This window comes from Erpetoichthys calabaricus, chromosome 3 (genome assembly GCF_900747795.2).
Source record: "Erpetoichthys calabaricus chromosome 3, fErpCal1.3, whole genome shotgun sequence".
Classification (NCBI taxonomy): domain Eukaryota; kingdom Metazoa; phylum Chordata; class Cladistia; order Polypteriformes; family Polypteridae; genus Erpetoichthys; species Erpetoichthys calabaricus.
Window position 1 is genome coordinate 117632748 of NC_041396.2, and position 21434 is coordinate 117654181.

The following is a 21434-nucleotide window of genomic DNA, read 5'->3' on the forward strand; positions in this document are numbered from 1 at the left end:
TTATAGTCTTGTGGGGGAAAAAAGTGCATTTGTTCAGTTGATCTTTGGTGAAAGTGCTTATTTGATATTTGGACTTCAGTCTTCACACATTATACACTTCATGTCTACATTTTGTCGTTAGTACTAACATATGGAAAAAGTTTGTCTTTTAGGTATGTGTTCAACATTTCCTGCCATTCTACACTTACACAGATCTTTGTAGACACGGAACACACGTGGAATGCATGTGTTCCGAATAACGATATATTTTTTTAGCCTAGGTACCTGACTCACTGATAAACAAGGCTTCAGTTGGGAGAAGTTTTTGCAGTTTCTCTGGCGGTGGGGTGGATGGTATACCAGGCTGCTTGCTGCTTGGGCTTATCGACACATTTACAAGACAAAAGACGCTGAATGGAGATGTGCAAGTGGATTTAAGGTGGGCCGGATTTACAAGTACCATACATTTACAGTGGTAGCTACAGACTCAAATCAAATGTAGATTTTTATTGTATAATAGTAACAATAAGAACAGCTCACTACTCAAAAACGTTTATTTTGGGACAGGTTATGATGTTAGAATGTGAGAATTACCAGAGCCTACGAAAAAACTCATAGATCCAGCCCACCTTAAATCCCATCGCACCTCTCTGTCAGCGTCTTTTGTCCTGTAAATGTGCCGATAAAGACAAGCAGCCTGCCATTCCTTCCCCCCACCGCCGCAGAACGTGCACAAAGTTCTCCCAGATCATGCCATGATTATCAGGGAGTGAAGTGGAGTTTTAGAGTGGAAATAATAGATCGTTATTTGGAACACATGCATTTCATGTGTGTTTCGTTTCTACAATAATCTGCGTAAACACATTGTTAAAACAGAAATGTTTTAAATTTTTTAGTAGTAAATGACAAAATGTTGGCATAAACTATATAATGTGGGAGTCCTGAAGTCCAAAGATCAAATAAACATTTTCACAATAGGTTCAAGGATAAGACTACAGCTTCCATGGCGTAGCGGTAAGATTTGCTGACTTGTAATCAAGAGACCCCGGTTCGATCCCGACTGACTCCTATATTTGCTGTTTTCAGTAGTGAGCTGCTCTTATTGTTAATATTATACAGTACACACATACATTTGGTTTGCGTCTGTAACAGACGGTGTACATTTATAGTACTTAAAAAAAAACAAAAAAAAAAAAAAAAACTTTTACACTTTTATTCTCTGTTACAATCACGATACATACTACCGCCCTAGGGATCTGACGCTGTTAGTTTTTATTTGAAACTAGGAATAACTGTAGATGTGAGTGGTGTTTTGAGGCAATGTCAGCAAATCTTACCGCTACACCACGGAAGCTATTGTATTATCCTTGAACCTTTTGTAAAAGTGTTTATTTGATTTTTGGACTTCAGGCCTCACACATTATATAGATTATTCCAACATTTTGTCATTTACTATTAAAATATGAAAAACGTTTCTGTTTTAACAACGTGTTACACAGATTATTGTAGAAACTGAACACACATGAAACGCATGTGTTCCAAATAATGATCTATTATTTCCACTCTAAAACTCCAGCACTTCACTCCCAGATAATCAAGGCATGAGCTGGGAGAACTTTGTGCACGTTCTGCGGCGGTGGGGGGATAGAATAGCAGGCTGCTTGCTGCTTATCTTTATCGGCACATTTACAGGACAAAAGACACTGACGGAGAGGTGCGATGGGATTTAAGGTGGGCCGGATCTACAAATTTTTTCGTAGGCTCTAGTAATTCTAGTGTTAAATTCCTTAGCACCTTGTCAGCAGCGTCTTTGTTTTGCAAATGTGTCAATCAGCACAAGCAGGCTGCTATCCCAGTCTCCCCACAAGTCCTCCCAGCTCAAGTTTGTTTATCTGGGTGTGAGGTAGGTCTGGAATTGTATAGGGTAAATAATATATTGTTATTTGGAACACATGCATTTCATGTGTGGTTTTTTTTTTTTTTTTTTTTTTTTAATTATTCAGTTTTATTCTGTCAGTCACGTTCACGCAACCCCAATCTGACATTACAGAGGTGAACTCAGATGAGGGTTCCACATCGAAGAAAGAAAACAGAAGCCCTCCCTACAAGAAACGTCACACATAAGAACAATGCAGCTGCCCCAGGTGTAAAGGCGAAGGATGGCACCGTTTGGTTGCAGCAAGAGGTTGGACTTCATCCTGCCAGTGCATCTGCCACACACATGTCCTTAAGCAAAACAGCAGGGCCTGCAAAGCTCGCTAAGTTATCGCACAAAGTTCTGTTTGCGATTACGTTTTTTGATGGTCTTTATACACGTATATAAAAAAAAAAAAAATTATTGTTACTTACATAAAAGCCACATCGAATTTTAGTTTACCTATATTTATTTACTTATCTTATGCATATGTACTTTGTTAGCATGCCTAAGTCATTCAAACACAGGAAGCTCTGCAGTCTACTTGTGACTTTACGCTTTAGGAAGATAAGTAAAAAGTCACTCACTACAACCACATGAAGGTATGCGAATGAATATAATGTTTCATCAGTGCCACAATGTTTTCCGAAACGTACTATTCATGTCATAAAATGAATTATACCAAATGTCATATATACCTATGTCTCTCTTTTTGTTAGTGCGAATTTGACATCATGGACCAGAAGGCGCATACTAATTCAACATGAGCAGGAACACTCAAGAATTAAACTAGATAAAAAAAAAAAATTCCAGTGACAATAAGATACCAAGATGGCATGATTCATCAGCATTTGTCAGTTTTTATCCCTCCACATCAGAGAATTTCCATTGTCTCAAAACACCACTCACACCCACGTCTTTTATATATAATCAGATTATTGGGGGGCAAGGAGCGTGAATTTGACTGAGAGAAAAAAAAAACACTAACTTTTACAACTACCATAAATTCACACTGGTTGTTACAGATTCAAATCAAATATATTTTTTATTACATAAAAGTAGTAAAAATAAAAGCTCACTACTGAAAATGGTAATTGGAGGAACCAGGAATCTAACCCATAACCTACTGATTAGGAGACAGTGGTTGTTACCACTGCATTTCTCTTTGCAGAAATGGTTCAGCTCATTTTTATATTTTATGACTCTAGTCTCGCTTGCTTTTTGATTGTATGACAAAATTTAATTTGACTCAGAATGTTAACCTAGCTCTTCTAAAGCATAAACAATGCAATATGTGAAGATATAAGCTTACTTCATTTCGAAGGTCTTGGCTAAGATCAGTAGCCTGGTCCAATGGAAATCCAGATACCAGTTCAGTGGTCAGGACGTGCTTGCTGCTGAGCTCATCAATGACTGCTGGAACATAGAAGAAGGGATGGTCCTTTAACAGTTCCCTGCAAACAAAAATATAAAGGTTTCATGATTCAGATACCATTTTCTTCATACTATGCATAGTGAAATGCTTAATAAACGCTACCAACTCTGCTTTATTGTGACCTGCAGGGGGTATCTCAAACCCAAAACCTAAGACACAACTGTCCACCACACAAGTCCCAATTTCAAAAGACCTTTTGTTTTAGACAAACCTCTCACAACCTGGATTCTTATTACTACAATCACCATAACTACCACAATCACAATTCTTTCTTCTCCACTCCTACAAGGTGAATTTTGTCCTCCTCCTCTCCTAACTCCGACTCCCTGGCTTGCTGCTTTTATACTTCTGTTGCCAGAACACTGCTCAAAGGAAGCACTTACAGATCAGGCAAAATCACCACAAAAGAACTGAGCCCTTTTTCTGGTGGCCCCTGAGCAACTCCTGAACTAAAATTCCCATGTGGCCCTGTTGGGCTCCAAGCCGAAGCCATTCCTTTGTGCACTCTCTATTCCTGCCTCTCAATGGAGAAAGGGAATAGCACAAACCCTGTTTAGAGCACCCATCCACTCCTTGTTTTAATATGGTTTCCCAGCCAGTCGAGAAAGTAGGATGCAATCCAGACAGGATGCCTGTCTATTCATTATACCTAGATATGTTTGCTTGTACAAATATATTTCTGAGGACATGGAACAACATAAGCATACAGGACAAAAGCATGCCAACAAAAGTGCACAGTGACAAACATGAACTGCTAGTAAATCAATGATAATTTTTCCATTAGAAATACACATACTACTGACATGTTTTGGATAACACAATAAAAAATACACAACAATACTGCACTGTAAATGAAGATTCTGTAGTATGCAGTGTAGTATAGAGACATTTTGCTTGGTAGGGGCTAGCAGAAGGTGAACTTTACAGATCAGAATTTATTACATTACTCTGCTCAGTACCTGTATACCTCTGTACCTTTTTTTATAGCAGAGTGTTTGATAAATCTTTAGTTCCGCATTAACTCAATTGGTAAATAAGGTTTTAAAAATGGTTGTAAAATTACAAAAATTGAACTTTGATTCATGTTTACTAAATAAAAACAATCAATTCACTACCATCTAACTAAGGAGAGGGCAATAGGGTAGCAAACTGGAGTCTGAAGTTTCCACATCCCTGAGCACACACAGTTCAACTGACTGAATTACACTATTGTAGGGGATGCTGCCAAGGGCCTCCAAACCCAAAAGCACCCCTCATCAGACCTCCAAAAATATAGCCACATAAAATACATATTTAATTTTTGAAAAACGAATGTGTTTTTTGCACTTTTTTTTTTTTTTTTTTAAACCAAAAGACAATGAGAAAATGGTGCATCTTGTTTCATAACACTATTAATTACTCAGTGCATATAGCTGAGTTTGTGAGAAAATTTTGCTAAAAAGCGAAGGACTAAAACAGAGAACTGCAAGTGTTTCACAGAGTGGGTGTGGTAAGATGTTTTAGTTGCAGCAAACACTAAATAGGAACTCCACACAGGTGTTAGTGCTCGTCTGTATTCAGCATCATTTCAATGATTATGAAGAGTGTAACAGACATTGCTGACAAAGTGATACTAACAAGTATAAGCTAGATGCATCCTGTTCCCAGTTTGGAGATATTTGTCATCCATAAAAATGTGAAAGAATTCTTCTGCCAGTACTAAGAGGACTGCAGCTCCCACCTGTCAGCAGTATTGCAAAAAAGCTGATGGGAGATCAGCATGTGATTTAAAAGAGGTTTTCTTTAGGCTTCAGCAGGAAATGACTGGTCATGAAATCTGTGGCAGTGTTTGACAGACAGTGTTTATATGTCCATATGATGCTGGTGTGGTTTTTTTTTGCAGACCCCCTATCAGTATGTAAGGCAATTTGTACACCTAAAGGCCACGTCATGTTACCCAACATTTAAGGCAATTTTGAGTTGTAGACATCATTTAAACACTCTCAATGAAACTGGAGCACTCTTCATTAGTACAGCTGTTTAATTTGATCTGCCCAACAACTCACTCAAACTAGTCTGTGACACGCTCTGACCAAATGAAACAGGTTTGATTTTGCCTTAAGTCATAGGCTCTGTGTCCATGAAAGCTGACAACCAATGAGCATTCATCCAGAAGTACAATACATATAATGCAGCAAAAAGAAATAAGGTACACACGTGTTTTGGACTTTGCAAACAGAACAGAGACACATCTGGCTGATGTATTGTATTTTACGTACAACATAAAATGGAAAAAAGAAAAAGGGCACAGATTGTGCATGCGCTTGCAGTACCTGTAAACCCTTCATACAGAGCCAGGAAGCACATTAATGGCAGTTAGAAAATGGGGAAAATTTGGCAGTTGTTTACTTGAAATCACTGGTCATGTCAAATTAATGTAAGTTGACAGGTTTCAGTCTGACTAGAAATCCTATAATGTGACGTTGGCATGAGATATGCATATTTTAACTAATAACATTTTCTATACCAAGTTTATTGTATGTTTCACACTGTCCTGCCAGCGGAACTCCAATTACCAAGGGGTATTTCTCATACTGACCATGAGCCATTTCGAGTTTTTATCTAAACATAGTTTCATAACACTTAACATCCATTATATTTTTGCTCACTGCAATATCAGAACTTATTACACCTACTAATCTTTCCAGCTCTTGAGCTATTTCTATGTTTGCTTCTTTTTGCGCACTAGTCTTCATTTTTATTTTGGCTATACTTATATTTAATCCCACCTTCTCCGATTTAAATCCAGATGCTCTCAACAGCTCTTCACAATTGACTCCATGACACTCTACCCAGACACCAGGCCAAGTCAGCTCCACTGAAGACCACCAAGCGCTTTGGACCTCTTCGCTCCCCTGACTTGCCTGCACCTCATAAGAACTTTTTGGAGTTTTGATTGTTTGCAATTTAAACTTTCCATCATATGACCACAAGACTTTTGCATCCTGCTGCCCTGGATCCCGTGTCTCGGATATTGAAAGGAAAGCACCACCAATCTTTCAAAAGCACAAGAACTGGAAATCTGGTAGTGTTGTTCTCCATGGGTGTGTAAATAATATTCTTCACTGTAAATCAGAAAAATTGAAGAAGAACTTCTCTTATTGCTTGTTTGTACCATCAAGGAGAGGACACCGGCTGCAAAGATCATCACGTCTGGACCACTTCCAGTGATGAGGAGATCAGATGAAGAATTTAGCAGACTTCTCTCCCTGAACAGCTGGCTGAAGACTTTCTGTGAAGAAAACAGTCTCAGTTTCGTAGATAGATCTCTTCTGGGAGAGAATGGATCCCAGTTATCTAGGCCTACATACCAGTAGACTCGGAGCTCAGGAATACAACGCTCTTCACTATCGAATAATGCGTTTAATGATAGACATGAATATGTATTAAATTATAATTAATACATAGGGGCTTTATCTAAATAAATACATTGCATTAAACCTATTAAAATGAAATACAGATCTGCTAGAAAGTACAGGTGGCCTGGTGTAAATACAAATAATTTAATATGTATCCCTAGTCAACCCAAGGCTTCTGTAAAGCTGTGTGATAACACAACCTTTAATATGGCCTTGTTTAATATTAGGGGTTTAACTAGTGAAACATTTTATGTAAATTACTTTTTAATGATAGAAAAATAGGTAAATATTTTTTCTAGCCAGTTAAATTGTAATGTTACAGTTTTTGGTCCTGTTTTTTGTGTGAGACAGATGGTTGGAGCTGAGCTCCGTTAGCAGCTGTGTTATTTTACCCTTTTTTTAAAATTTACTATCATCCCAAAGTACAGTGGAACCTCGGTTTGCGAGTAACTTGGTTTACGAGTGTTTTGCAAGACAAGCTAAAATTTTTAATGAATTTTGACTTGATAAACGAGCGAGCTCTTGCAATACGAGTAGTATGTATACGCTTTGTCTACCGAGTGTCATGTGATCACAACTGAGCTGATGGTGGTTGTCTCTCTCTCTCGCTGCAGGATTGTGGGCAATCGTCTCCTATTCTCTGTCTGAGTCAGCGTGCCTCACTCATATACTCAACATCCGTACAAGCTTATACTGTGTACTACAGCATTGTGACTGTGTGTGTGTGTGCTGTGACGTGCGAGTCCCTGTCATGCGCCCCAAAACACGAGGCTGAGTCTCAGTACTTTAGCTTTATTCAGCTTGAAACCGCAACAGCGCGGTTATTTATTGGAGCAGGATCTCCCACTCTCCTATACACAGACACAGCAGTCAGGCAGGGCCGTAATACTGTGCCCTGTGCATTTATAATGTTCCTTGTATCACCCCTCGATGGCAGGCGCTTATAGCATGTCCGCGATGTTTTCAGATGTGCTTTTACGGCAAACTGCTACAGCGCTGGGAGCCTGCGATTGCTTTGGGACGCTCTTCCGCGTGTTGTCCCGTTGGGTGGAATTCCACAAGAGTTTAGAAAGTCACTCACACCAGCCATGATTCTTTTCAAAGGTAAAGTGCAGGTTAATTTGTTTTATGTATTTTTACTTTATATTTTGTATTAATCATTTTTATATGAACAGTTTTGAGTTGTGGAACAGATCATCTGAGTTTCCACTATTTCTTATGGGGAAATTCACTTTGATATACAAGTGCTTTGGACTGTGAGCACGTTACCGGAACGAATTATGCTTGCAAACCGAGGTTCCACTGTATCCTGTATTTTCATTATATGCAATGTAACTATGTTTACCCAAAATTACCAAACTTCTACAGCTTTAGGTTACTGCATGGGATTTTAGCAAATGTGTGACTCGTTGAAATGATTCCACAGACAAAATATCTTCGTTTTTAAAAGCTTTAGTAAAATTCAAAGCAAAGTAGTTCACACAAAAAGAGAAAAAATTGGTATTGCATGATAAAGGAAAACCCTTGTTTAAAGAAAAATTCTGTTTATGGCTTTTATCTTGTTCGTTTCTGTAAGTTTGCTCATACAGTTGAACCATTTCTAAATGATCAGAAAACTGTATGCCTATGCCATTTACAAACTACAAATGGGTCTATCAGCCCATGCTAGCAATGACACTAATTCCAAAATGACTTACCGTATTTTTCGCACCATAAGACGCACTTTTTTTTCCCCAAAAGAAGGTTGGAAATGTCTGTGCGTCTTATGGTGCGAATATTGCATCACAGACCATGATGTGTAATACCTGACAAAAGTCGACATCCAGGGCTAGAGGGCGACAAAACTCACTGTTACGTTACAGGCATTCCCTCTGTGCTTGGAGGAATGTTAGACTCATTGACTCGGCATCTAATCCTTGCGTGTGCGTGAGTTGCGAAATCTAAACAAATATAAACAAAGGCAAGATAGCGTCTACATCTCATGAGGGAGCGAAGCGCATTATCACTGAGTTGGACTCTGGACTCGATAGATTACCAGCCGCTGGACTACTTCAGGCTGTTCTTTCCTGAAGCTGCCTTTCAGCTACTGTCAGACGAGACAAACAGGTATGCAGAGCAATTTTTTGAATCGAGGGCTGTGCTTGCACCGCATTCTCATTTTTCAAACTGGAAACCCACAACAAAACACGAGATGAAGGGCTTTGTGGCATTACAAATGTAGATGGGACTAGACTGGCGATATAACTTCAGGGAGCATTGGTCCAAACGTGCTTTGTCCCCTGGTGGCTTTGGACAGGTTATGTCGCGTGATGATAGGTACGTGATGCTGCAAAGTGATTGTGAGCAACTGAGCTTAATAAATTCTGACACTAGCGATGAGGAGTTCTTGGGGTTTCCATAAAACTAGAAGAATGCTTGAACCTTAAAGTCTCTCCTTATTTGTTAATGACAGTGATGATGTTTCTTAATACCACTGTTGAATTTACATGGTTGAAATATTATTCTGCTATATTTTATTAAACATATTAGTGCACCATTTGGTTCAGAATATTTTTTTTCTTGTTTTCCTCCTCTAAACCTAGGTGCGTCTAATGGTCAGGTGCGTCTTATGGTGCAAAAAATACGGTAGTTAACACACTATTTACAGGCAAAGCCAAGAAGGTTCAATTTCATGTTAACTACAGGGCTATGCTATAATCTATAGCTATGAAAGAGTATTATATTCTATTCAAACTAGGGGGCTCCGCCCCCTGCTCGCTTCGCTCGCCAACCCCTGGCGTTGGGACATGAGAAAGAGTCAGATGTATGAATTAGATATAGAATAGTGTGCAGCTTTGGATGATGCCCATAGAAATAACAAATAGAGTGTTTGTCATATATTAATGTTTTATTGGAATATTTCTTTGTATACAACATTAGTAGTAAAGATGGTGTCTTGTCCTTGAATGAGTCTTCCTTGGCATGGATTATTTATAATTTTAACTTTAACGTCAGATGAACGGCGAACACGTGAGAAGGCAACATAAAGTTGTCCATGTCCAAAAACGGGTTCAGAGAGGTAGATGCCAACCTTGTCCATGGTTTGTCCTTGTGATTTGTTGATGGTCATGGCAAATGCAGGTTTAATGGGGAACTGTCGGCGTTTCAATGTAAAAGGTAATTCTAGCTCAGAACTTGTAAGGTTAATTCTAGGAATGAGAACAGTATTGTTAGCATGTGATCCTGTAAGAACTGTTGCTTGAATAACATTGCGTGTCATGGTGTTGACGACTAACCGTGTGCCATTGCATAAACCCTGTTTTGTGTTAAGGTTTCTTAATAGCATGATTATTGTTCTGTTTTTAAAGGGCAAGGTCGTGTTGTGGTAATCCGGCAGGGTTAATAGTGTTCAAATATTCTAAGGGGAAATTTATATGTTCATTGTCGTCATCAGAGTCAACTTTGTCTGAGCTTAGAAAGATCTGTGTCTCTCCAGGAAGTAATGAAATGACTTGGTTATTAATGTGATTAACATTAATATTTTTTGGACATAATATAGTGCGTTGTGTTAACAGGGGTATTTGGTCTAATGTGATTGCTGTTCCAAATATCTCTTTTACTAAGTCGTCTGAGATAAAGGATTGTGGAATGGAAATAATATCTGGGTGAAGTCGATCTGTATTTGTGAGTGTACCATTTCCCAGTTGTATTAGCCAACTGTTATATTCTGGATCTGGACATCGCATGTTTTGTACCAACTGTATTGTTTTAAAGCAATGCCAATTGTCTGCGTATTTTAAGGTGGACTGAACAATAGCTGAGCGCATGGCATGTGGAACAATAGCTAAGCATTGTCTAAAATCTCCTCCTAATAAAAGAACTGTTCCTCCAAAGGGAATATTATTATTCATCAACGTTTGTAGAAGTTTATCAATGGTGTTGAGTAAGTGACTGGATGCCATTGTACATTCATCAATAATTATCAGTTTTGCAAGACGGATGTCTCGGGCATTGCTACTGTGAATGTTCATAGTAGATACTGATGTCTCTGTGATTGGGACCGGTATTTTGAATATTGAGTGACATGTACGACCATTTATTAACAGATTTGTTGCCACTCCGGTTGTAGCAGATGCGATAATTATCTGTTGTCTTGCAGCAAAGAAATGTATAAGTGTTTCATAAAGGTATGTTTTTCCGCTTCCTCCAGCGCCGTCAAGAAAGAAGCATTTGGGTATAGGGCTGTTGTCCTCCGTGGCATGAATAATTTGTTGAAAAGCATCAGATTGTAATTCATTTAAAGAGGAAAGCATAGTTTGTGCAATTCGTTCTTCTTGTTGTAGATCAATAGGTGTGTAATTTATATCCGGTAAGGAATCTGGAACATTTGGTAAATGGAAGTTTTCCAATGTATACCCAAGGAGCATAAGAGCCAATCGAATGTCGTGTAGTGCATAGGCTTCACAGTCGATGCAGGAATCATTAGTATCATGAAGTTTGTGGCAAATATCTTCAATCATTCCCATTTTGTTTGTATTCCAGAGGGTCAAAGGATCTGATGGTGATGAGAAGGCACAGATATAAGCAAATAGTTGTCGAACTTGACATGGCATTGAATAGGATATCGCATCGTGTAGAGTTTTTTGCCAAATTGTATCATCTAATAAATATCCTTTGTCATTTACCGCCTGTTGGAATGTCTGACAGAGTTTGATGGTGTAGCCATCTTGTACAGTTCTAATGTCGTGAAATGATGTAGCTCCGGTTTCATGTTGAAGAAGTAATCGAAGGTAAAACCTTTCAGGTTCTTTAATACTGACTGTGTACATTCGTCCTATGACATTATCACCGTGGTGATGTCGTTTTCTCCAGAAATTGCCATTGTCAATCCAAACATAGTGAACAGGTATTTCCCAATATTTCCAACGGTGAGCGTTGGGATCGTTTTGATTGAGTTTAAACCACGCAGTTAGTTTAGTATCTTTTGTGGCTGCTCTCTTTGCTGCTTGTGCCTCATGACCTGCATGAAAACAGACAGTTTGTTCGTTCTCCAAATGAACTGGTAAGCGACATATTGTGTGGCTCTGATGGTGCATAGGAAAGCAAAATATTCTCCAAATGGCCTCCGGAGCACTGACGTACCGTGAATCAACATACATTCGAGTTTCATCGTGATCATTTGTTTCAGATATGGAGACATTAGCACAATCGTGTCCTTTGTATACGTATTTGAATAGATATTTAACGCTTTTTACTGTAGCGCAGATCTCCACATTTATATGGCAGTTGTAGCGTAAACATAAATAAGGATTGTATGGAACGACCCAGCTGTTGTCAATTGAATGACCTGGACGAATTTGTAATTGAGTTGTCTTTCGTCTTCTATATTTAGGGTATCCATTTATATTACCAAGTGTAACGTCTTGGAAGTCTTTGGGGAAGCCTTTTGAACATTTGCCATTAAGCATACATGGACTGTTTGGATTTGTAGGGCCACATGGTGAATGAATCATATTCTTTATAACAATTTGAAAAAGGCGTGGAGAGGTGTCACGGTCTGGAATTTCAGCTTTGACTATTTTATCGATGTCAGATTCAGTGCGTATTTTGGAATCCTCATCAAGTATTAGTAATATATGGGCGTGTGGTAAACCTCTCTTCTGAAACTCGATAACGTGGATAATGGCTGTGACAGTTCCAAATAGAGATTTTTGTTTGATATCTTGTAGGAGGTTATTCAGTTTAAGTTTAAAGACTCTTGCAACCAAATCAGGACGATGTTCGACTCTCTGCCACGGCTTAAGATTATTTGTAATTTCTGTCCATTTAGGATTGCAGGTCATAGTGATAAACAGATCTGGTTTTCCAAATTTTCTTACGATAGCCATGGCATCTTGGTAATGTTGTTGCATATTGCGTGGGCTGCCTTGAAAGGATGATGGTAGAATAACAGGTTTTCCAGCCGGGTGCTCCATGACGTCAGCATCCCGATTAATGTAGTCCAGCAGCGATTTGTATTTATCGGCTCTAAGTGAAGGCTGGTTGTTTTTTATCCACTGCAGATCATTTGATTCCGCTCTAACATAAACGTCAACGATGTATTGTTGAGTTAGCTTTCCTGCATTGAGTAATGGATTAAAGTCGTCCCTTACTGAGAGTCTGTAGGAGAAATATTCTTTCATGGATACACGTGATCGTCTCTGTGCCTGCTGTTTTTTAATTCTTGAAATTGTAGCACTCCATCCTTCCTGTCCAGTCGGAAATAATATGGGGTATGTTAAAGTATCAAGAAGCGGAAAGCAAATGTCTATGCGTTTGAATGTAGGTGTGTTGTTTTTATCAGGACGTAAATGTAGAACAATATCTCTGTGAAATGGAGGCTCACCATCTTTACTTTGAAAGACAATTGCCACTTCATTAACGACGGGCAGATTGTATCGTCTTGGATCTTGTTCTTTGTCCTTTATCAAGACCAAAGCAATTGTAGTTGCTGCTATACCTTCTGCATTTGCTTTTGTATTTGCCTCCTTTTCAACTTCATGTAGCATTTTTATAGATTTAGCTAATGGGTGATCGTTTATGACATGAGTGACGTTTCTCATTATAAGCTCTGTGCATTGTTTGTTTTCAGGAAGGTTCATGCGTTGATAGATCGCCTCATCCGGATCTAGGATGTAGATTTGTGCATATTTGCGTTGTTGATTTGTTTCAGGGTGCACTGTTCCAATGCGATGCAATATTTGTCCACATATGCGAAAGCAGTATGGGCCATTGCCTTTTGGTGGCCTGATATTTACTCCGGTAGATGCAAAAGCAAATGAACTATTGTAGGATCTAATGCAGTTCATAAAGTTTTTACTTTCAGGCACATCGTTAGTTAGAAGCTTCTTTAGATATTCAGGATATGAATGTAAAGGAGGCAGTGCAATCTGACCTTTTTGACAACAACGTGTAAATTCATTATTTGTATTGCCAGTTGTTTCTTCTGTGAAGTTAAGTGAATGACAATGATTGCAAATGACATTCATTAATCCCAATGAATTTTCCTCAATAGTGGATTCCTTATTGAAGGCGTTTTCAGCCAATTGTCGTAAGCGTTTAACAGGTGCGTGGCGTTGATGACCCCGACGGGCATGTTTTGCTTTTTGCGGTTGCTTGCCTTTTTGTTGCATGTCCATTATTTGTGACGCGCTATTTTTTTCTTTTTTTTTATTCGCCTCGGCTTTGCGCAAAGTCCGTTTCAGTCTACGCCGTGCATTGTTTGTATCGAGCCTTGTCCGTTTTTGTATGTCGGTCATTTGAGCTTTGCGCTTTTCGTGTCTTGCTTTTTTTTTTTCTGTCAGTTCATTTGCGCGTCGTTCACGTCTCTGTTCATTTATTCTGTCTCTTCGCTCACTTTTTTGTATGTCTGACACGCGAGCTCTTTCGGTTTGTAATCGTGCTTCTTTCGATGCAGCATTTTGACCCGCGCGCTGAATGCGTCTACGTTCATTGTGTCTGTCCATTTGGGCACGTCTCTGTAACGGTGTCACTTGCGCTTTCCTTTTTTCGATCCTTGACATTTTCTCTCCCGGTGTTTCAGAAGCGCGTTTTATGCGCCGTCGTCTATTTTCTTGTTTCTTTCGTGTACGTGTGTTTGTTCCCGTTATACTTTCCGAATCGTTTTGTACCCGTGAGCGTGTATTCATGACTTGTTTCTTTCTCAGCATGCGAAATATGGATAAGTAATAAGGATAATTGCACTCACTGTTAATATGGAGCCTTTTCTGCAGTTGAACGGTTAATAGTGCTTTATTGAAAGGACATACACCTATGCTGACACCTATGCCGACACCTATGCTGCCTAGTGTGAAGGTGCTGACGTTCACTTTCGAATATGTGGCTTTGGGTGTCACATCTTATGGATGTGTGGGGGGGATTGTTGTTGCGCGAGCGTTTTGTTTCTTTTTGTGTTCCTGTGTCTTGTTTGAATCCCTCTCTTTGTGTGTGTCCCGTCCCTTGCTTGTAGGGTCTGTGGGGTGGTTTTGTGTTCTTTTTTTTGGTCTTCCATGGGCTTGTTGAATCCCCCTCTTGGTGTGTGTCCCGTCCCGTCCCGTCCCGTGCCTGTAGGGTGGCGGGGGTATGGTCGTGCCTTGCTATTGTGCGCTCGTCTGTTCTTTTTTTTTTGGTGTGTTTAGTTTCGTGTGCAATGTGTTTCGTGCTTTCCCCTCGTTTGAGTACTCTTTAATGTTTTTTTTTCCTTATTTTGGTGCTTGTTGAGCCTCATTTTTGTGACTCCTTTCTGTATGTGCTCACTCCTGTTTTCTGTGCTCTTGTCGGACTCTTTTTGCGCCTGCGTCTCTCGCGGACCCTCATCCGCCTCTCTCGCCCTCTTTTGTCCTCCTTTCTCGGGTCTGGACTCTTTTTGCGCCTGCGTCTCTCGCGGACCCTCATCCGCCTCTCTCGACCTCTTTTGTCCACCATTCTCGGGTCCTCAGCCGACTCTCGCGGACTGTTTGTTGCGCCGGCGCAGTACGTCTTTTTGCAGCTACGGCCCATGGCCGGATGTGCCTGCGTCCATCATCCGGTTTAGCATTCTCGGTTAGTAATATGGATTAACCAAACACTAATATTAGTTTAACTTAAAGCATTAACTTTCCAAGATTGGGTCTTACACACGAGTATAAATAAGAACGAGCAGCAAACCATTGGGTTCAAAAAGAAAAGGAGAAGGATAAAGGCATCCAAACTTTCATCAAAGTCAAAACTGGCCTAGAGTTCACGGTATGGCATACCAGAGACTGACCTGGAACAGATGGGCAAAGGAATACATCTGCTAGGACCTGACGCTGCAACATTAGCTCTAGCTGAAAGTGAAAGTGAAAGCAAAACTGCAAGTGAGGCAGGTAAGGAGGAATCATCGATTCCTGGAGGATTATTGGAACTAAGCGTGGCCCTTTCATCCCTGCTGTCAACTGCACCTAATACCCCTCTCTGAGTCAGCCGCATCAACCCTAACTGGACTCACAACTGTACTTTGTTAGCATTCCCTTGTCGATCAAACACAGGAAGCTCTGCAGTCTACTTATGACTTTACACTGTAGGAAGATAAGTAAATAAATCAAGGTAATTGGGTAAATAACATTCAATCTGGCTTTCAAAGACAAAGTATAGTGACGGCAAAAGTGCGATGGCAGCTTCCACCTGCAGCTATAGACTCTTCAGTATGCGAGCGACTCTCCATGATAGTTTTTAGATCTGGACGGTGTATGTGCCCAAAAAAGATGTCTAACAGCATTCTCGAACCATTGCTTGTATATACTGAAGTGTCAGCATACACTTTTTTTGGCATTACACATGTACTTTGTGAGCATGCCCATGTCGATCAAACACAGGAAGCTCTGCAGTCTACTTGTGGCTTTACACCGTAGGAAGGTAAGTAAATAAATCAAGGTAAATAGGTAAATAACATTCGCTCTGGCTTTTATATAAGTAACATGTAATTGGATTTTATATAAAGACCATCAGAAAACATATTCAAAAACTGGACTTTGCACAATACCTTGTCGAGCTCTGTAAGCGCTGTTTGAAGGACGCATGTGTGGCACATTAACACTAGAATTACCAGAGCCTATGAGAAAATTCGTAAATCCGGCCCACCTTAAATCCGTTTGCACCTCTCCGTCAGCGTCTTTTGTCCTGTAAATGTGCCGATTAAGACAAGCAGCCTGCTATTCCATCCCCCCACTGTCGCAGAACGTTCACAAAGTTCTCCCAGCTCATGCCTTGATTAATTACCTGGGAGTGAAGTGCTGGAGTTTTAGAGTGGAAATAATAGATTGTTATTTGGAGCACATGCATTTCATGTGTGTTCCGTTTCTACAGTAATCTGTGTAAACACATTGTTAAAACAAACTTTTTCATATTTTAGTAATAAATGTTACAAAATGTAGGCATAAACTATAGAATGTGTGAAGCCCGAAGTCCACTTTCACAAAAGGTTCAAGGACGATACAACAGCTTCCGTAGCGTAGAGGTAAGATTTGCTGACTTGTAATCAAGAATCCCCGGTTCGATCCCGACTGCCTCCTATATTTGCCTATTTCAGTAGTGAGCTGTTCTTATTGTTAATATTATACAGTACACACATACATTTGGTTTGTGTCTGTAACAGCAGCTGTACATTTATAGGACTTGTAAAAGTTACTGTTTTTTTTTTTTTTTTTCACTTTTATTCTCTCAGTCATGACCACGATGCATACTACAGCCCAGTAGTATGCCTCAAAACACCACTCACGTCTACAGTTATTCCTAGTTTCAAATAGAAACTAACCGTCAGATTAGGGGGGGGGTTGCGGTAGTATGTATCATGGTCGTGACTGAGAGAATAAAAGTGGAAAAAAAAAAAACGGTAACTTTCACAAGTCCTATAAATGTACAGCTGCTGTTACAGACGCAAACCAAGTGTATGTGTGTACTGTATAATCCATATTACTAACCGAGAATGCTAAACCGGATGGACGCAGGGACATCCGGCCATGGGCCGTAGCCGCAAAAAGACGTACTGCGCAGGCGCACCAAGAAATGAGGCGCCGCGAGAGGCGGACAAGACCACAGAAAAAAGGAGTCAAACGCAGGCGACGCACACAGTGCCGCACGAGCAAAACACCCCCCCCCCCCCCCACACACACAAGCAACGGACGGGACACACACAAAGAGGACGATTCAACAAGCCCCTGGCACACAAAAAACAAGAGCCCCCAAACCCCCCAAAACACACACACACAAGCAACGGACGGGACACACACAAAGAGGAGGATTCAACAAGCCACAAGCACACAAAAAAAAGAAGCCGCGAGCACCACACAAAGCCCATTGGACACGAAACGGGACAGACTACGGACATAGCAAACGAAACGTACACAAAAACGACGATTCAGACCCACGACCACAGTAACATAAATAACAAATGACACACAAAGCCCCATTTCTAAATGAACCGTCCGTATTAAACATACGTCATCTCAACACGTTCACAATATGCAGCATAGGTAGATCTCATTACAATGAGGCACTATTAACCGTTCAACCGCAGAAAAAGCTCCATATTAACAGTGAGTGCGATCCTCCTTATTACTTATCCATATTTCTCACGCTCAAGAACAAACAAGTCATGAATTCACGATCACAGGTACAAAACGATACCGCTCGGATAACGGGACCAAACACAATTCACACTATGTAGCATAGGTGGATCTCATTACAATAAGGCACTATTAACCGTTCAACCGCAGAAAAGGCTCCATATTAACAGTGAGTGCAATACTCTTTATTACTTATCCATAATTCTAGAAGAAAAAATGTCTCGGCTCCAAAAACGCAAAGCTCAACTAAAGCTTCTAACTAACGATGTACCTAAAAGTAAAAACTTTATGAACTGCATTAGATCCTACAATAGTTCATTTGCTTTTGCATCTACCGGAGTAAATATCAGGCCACCAAAAGGCAATGGCCCATACTGCTTTCGCATATGTGCACAAATACTGCATCGCATTAGAACAGTGCACCCTGAAACAAATCAACAACGCAAATATGCACAAATCTACATCCTAGATCCACATGACGCAATCTATCAATCAAAGTGCTGCATCGCAACAGGCACGGATTCAAAACGAAACACCTCCCGTCTCAGACATACGTTAATGGCAAGGAAGGCTACAACAGGCTTCTCACACAGCACAGGCAAATCGAATACAGCTCCAAAACAACACGTCCCAAATACTACACATGCAACAACGCGCCTCTCAAACGGCACAAGCAAAACATACACCAGGAAAATTCATTCGGATTAATGAATGTCATTTGCAATCATTGTCATTCAGTTCACTTCCCTGAAGAAACAACTGGCAATACAAGTAATACATTTACACGTTGTTGTCAAAAGGGTCAAATTAGACTGCCTCCTTTACATTCATATCCTGAATATCTACAGAGGCTTCTAACTAACGATGTACCTGAAAGTGAAATCTTTATCAACTGCATTAGATCCTACAAATCGGTATCCACTATGAACATTAACGGTGGCACTGCACGTGACATCCGTCTTGCAAAAATGTTAATTATTGATGAATGTACAATGGCATCCAGTCACTTACTCAACACCATTCATAAACTTCTACAAACGTTTATGAATAATAATATTCGCTTTGGAGTAAAGGTACTTTTATTAGGAGGAGATTTTAGACAGTGCTTAGCTATTCTTCCACATGCCATGCGCTCAGCTATTGTTCAGTGCACCTTAAAATACGCAGACAATTGGCATTGCTTTCAAAAGATACAGTTAGTAAAAAAGATACGATGTCCAGAACCAGATCATAACAATTGCTTATTACAACTGGGAGATGGTTCACTCACCAATACAGATGGACTTCACCCACATATTATTACAATTCCTCAAGCCTTTATCTGCGACGACTTAGTTACAGACAGATTTGGAACAGCAATCTCATTAGACCAAATGCCCCTTTTAACAAAATGCACTATATTATGTCCAAAAAATATTAATGTGGAAAACATAAATACCCAAGTCATTCCATTACTTCCTGGAGAGACACAACTCTTTCTAAGCTCTGACAAACTTGACTCTGATCACAACAATAACCATCTTCATTGACATTACAAGTTCTGACCTGGAATTACCTTTTACACTTAAACGGTGTGTACAAAGAAATTTTCCAATAAACCTTTACACTGTGCCACACACTTTATTGTTTGCTTTCTATTTGCATCATCTACACCTTCTCACTATTCTATATCTCATTCATACATCACGCTCTTTGTCATTCTCAACACCAGGGGTTGGCGAGCGAAGCGAGCAGGGGGCGGAGCCCCCTAGTATTAATCATAAGAGCAGCTCACTACTGAAAACGGCAAATATACGAGGCAGTCGGGATCGAACCGGGGACTCTTGATTACAAGCCAGCAAATCTTACCGCTACGCCACGGAAGCTGTTGTCTTTTCCTTGAACCTTTTGTGAAAGTGTTTATTTGATCTTTGGACTTCAGGCTTCATACATTATATAGTTTATGCCTACATTTTGTCATTTACTACTAAAATATGAAAAACGTTTCTGTTTTAAAAATGTGTTTACACAGATTATTGTAGAAACTGAACACACATGAAATGCATGTGTTCCAAATAACAATATATTATTTCTACACTAAAACTCCAGCACTTCACTCCCAGATAATCAATCAAGGCATGAGCTGGGTGAAGTCTGTGCACATTCTAAGTCGGTGGGGGATGGAATAATATGCTGCTTGCTGCTTGTCTTGATCAGCACATTTACAGGACAAAAGACGCCGACGGAGAGGTGCGAGCAAATTTAAGGTGGGCCAGATCTATGAGTGTTTTCGTAGGCTCTGCTAATTCTAGTGTTAACTGGCAGGATGACGCCCGACTTGTTGCTGCATCCAAATGGTGCCATCTTTCACCTTTACACCTGGTGCAGCTACGATGTTCTTATGTGTGAGTGCATGTTTCTTGCAGGGATGGCTTCTGTTCACTTTCTCCAATGTAGAACACTCATCATTATCTAAGTTCACCTCTGTTATAGCACGTCTTTATGTGAAAACAGCAGTTTCAGATTGGGCGGAGCGTGACTGTGAGAATAAAACTGAATTAAAAAAAAAAAAAAAAAAATGCTAACCTTAACAAGTACCGTAAATTTACACCGGCTGTTACAGACTCAAATCAAATGTATGTTTTTATTCTATAATAGTAAGAATAAGAGCAGCCCTCTTTTTACAAAATGAAGGCATCTGGGAACGAACCGGCGACCTTTTAATTACCAGTCAGCAGTTCTTACCGTCGCACCACCAAAGTGGTTGTATTAAAGGTATGTCAATGTCGCACCCTAACGTTCTTTTTCTTTTCTTTTCAGTTATATTCTTTAATAAAAGTGCACTTGTTTTATTATACTTGTACCTTTTGTGAAAGTGTTTATTTGATATTTGGACTTCAGACTTCACAAATTATACACTTCATATCTTTTGTTATAATTTTGTTAATTATTACTAAAACATGAAAAAGTGTGTTTTAAAGATGTGTTTACATAGATTGTTGCAGACACGGAACACACATGAAATGCATGTATTCTAAATAACGATATATTATTTACCCTATACAACTCTAGGCAACTCACACGCAGGTAAACAGACTTGAGCTGAAAGAACTTTCTGCCTTTTCTGCGTTGGTGGGGGATAGGATAGCAGGCTGCTTGCGCTTATTGACACATTTACAACACAAAAGACGCCTACGGAGAGGTGCAAACTGATTTAAGGTGGGCCTGGATTATGAGTTTTTTCGTAGGCTTTGGCAATTGTAGTGTTAAATCGGACACGGAGATCTCAGCAGCCTACTATGTACGTGGATCGAATGCCTCAAAACTGAGATGCCTTATTGTCCATTTTGACAAACTACAGGTGAAACAAAACTGCATGTCCCTTCTCAGACAGAAAGAGTAGATTATATTGGAAAATAACCACATTCGTATTTTTCCAAATTTCTCCCCTGCAAAAACTGCTAAATGCGCCGCATACTACAGTATTAAATAGCATCTACGCAGGGCTGACATCAGATACAGTCTCTTGTACCCTGCCAAATTAAAAGTGAATATTGAAAGTCTGCTTTACATTTTTAGCTCGGCGAATGAAGCAGAAAAAGAGCTAAGCAGACTGATCCAGACAT

At 39.8% G+C, this 21434-nt stretch overlaps 1 protein-coding gene across 1 annotated transcript in view; it reads right to left on the minus strand.

Moving 5' to 3' along the window:
• Nucleotides 1-21434, minus strand: part of LOC114644763 (atypical kinase COQ8A, mitochondrial-like) — a 257203-nt gene that overhangs the window by 75335 nt on the left and 160434 nt on the right. Inside the window, exon 11 of the mRNA XM_051924269.1 lies at nucleotides 3207-3348. Coding sequence (XP_051780229.1) covers nucleotides 3207-3348 — 142 coding nt within the window. The remainder of the gene's footprint in view (nucleotides 1-3206; nucleotides 3349-21434) is intronic.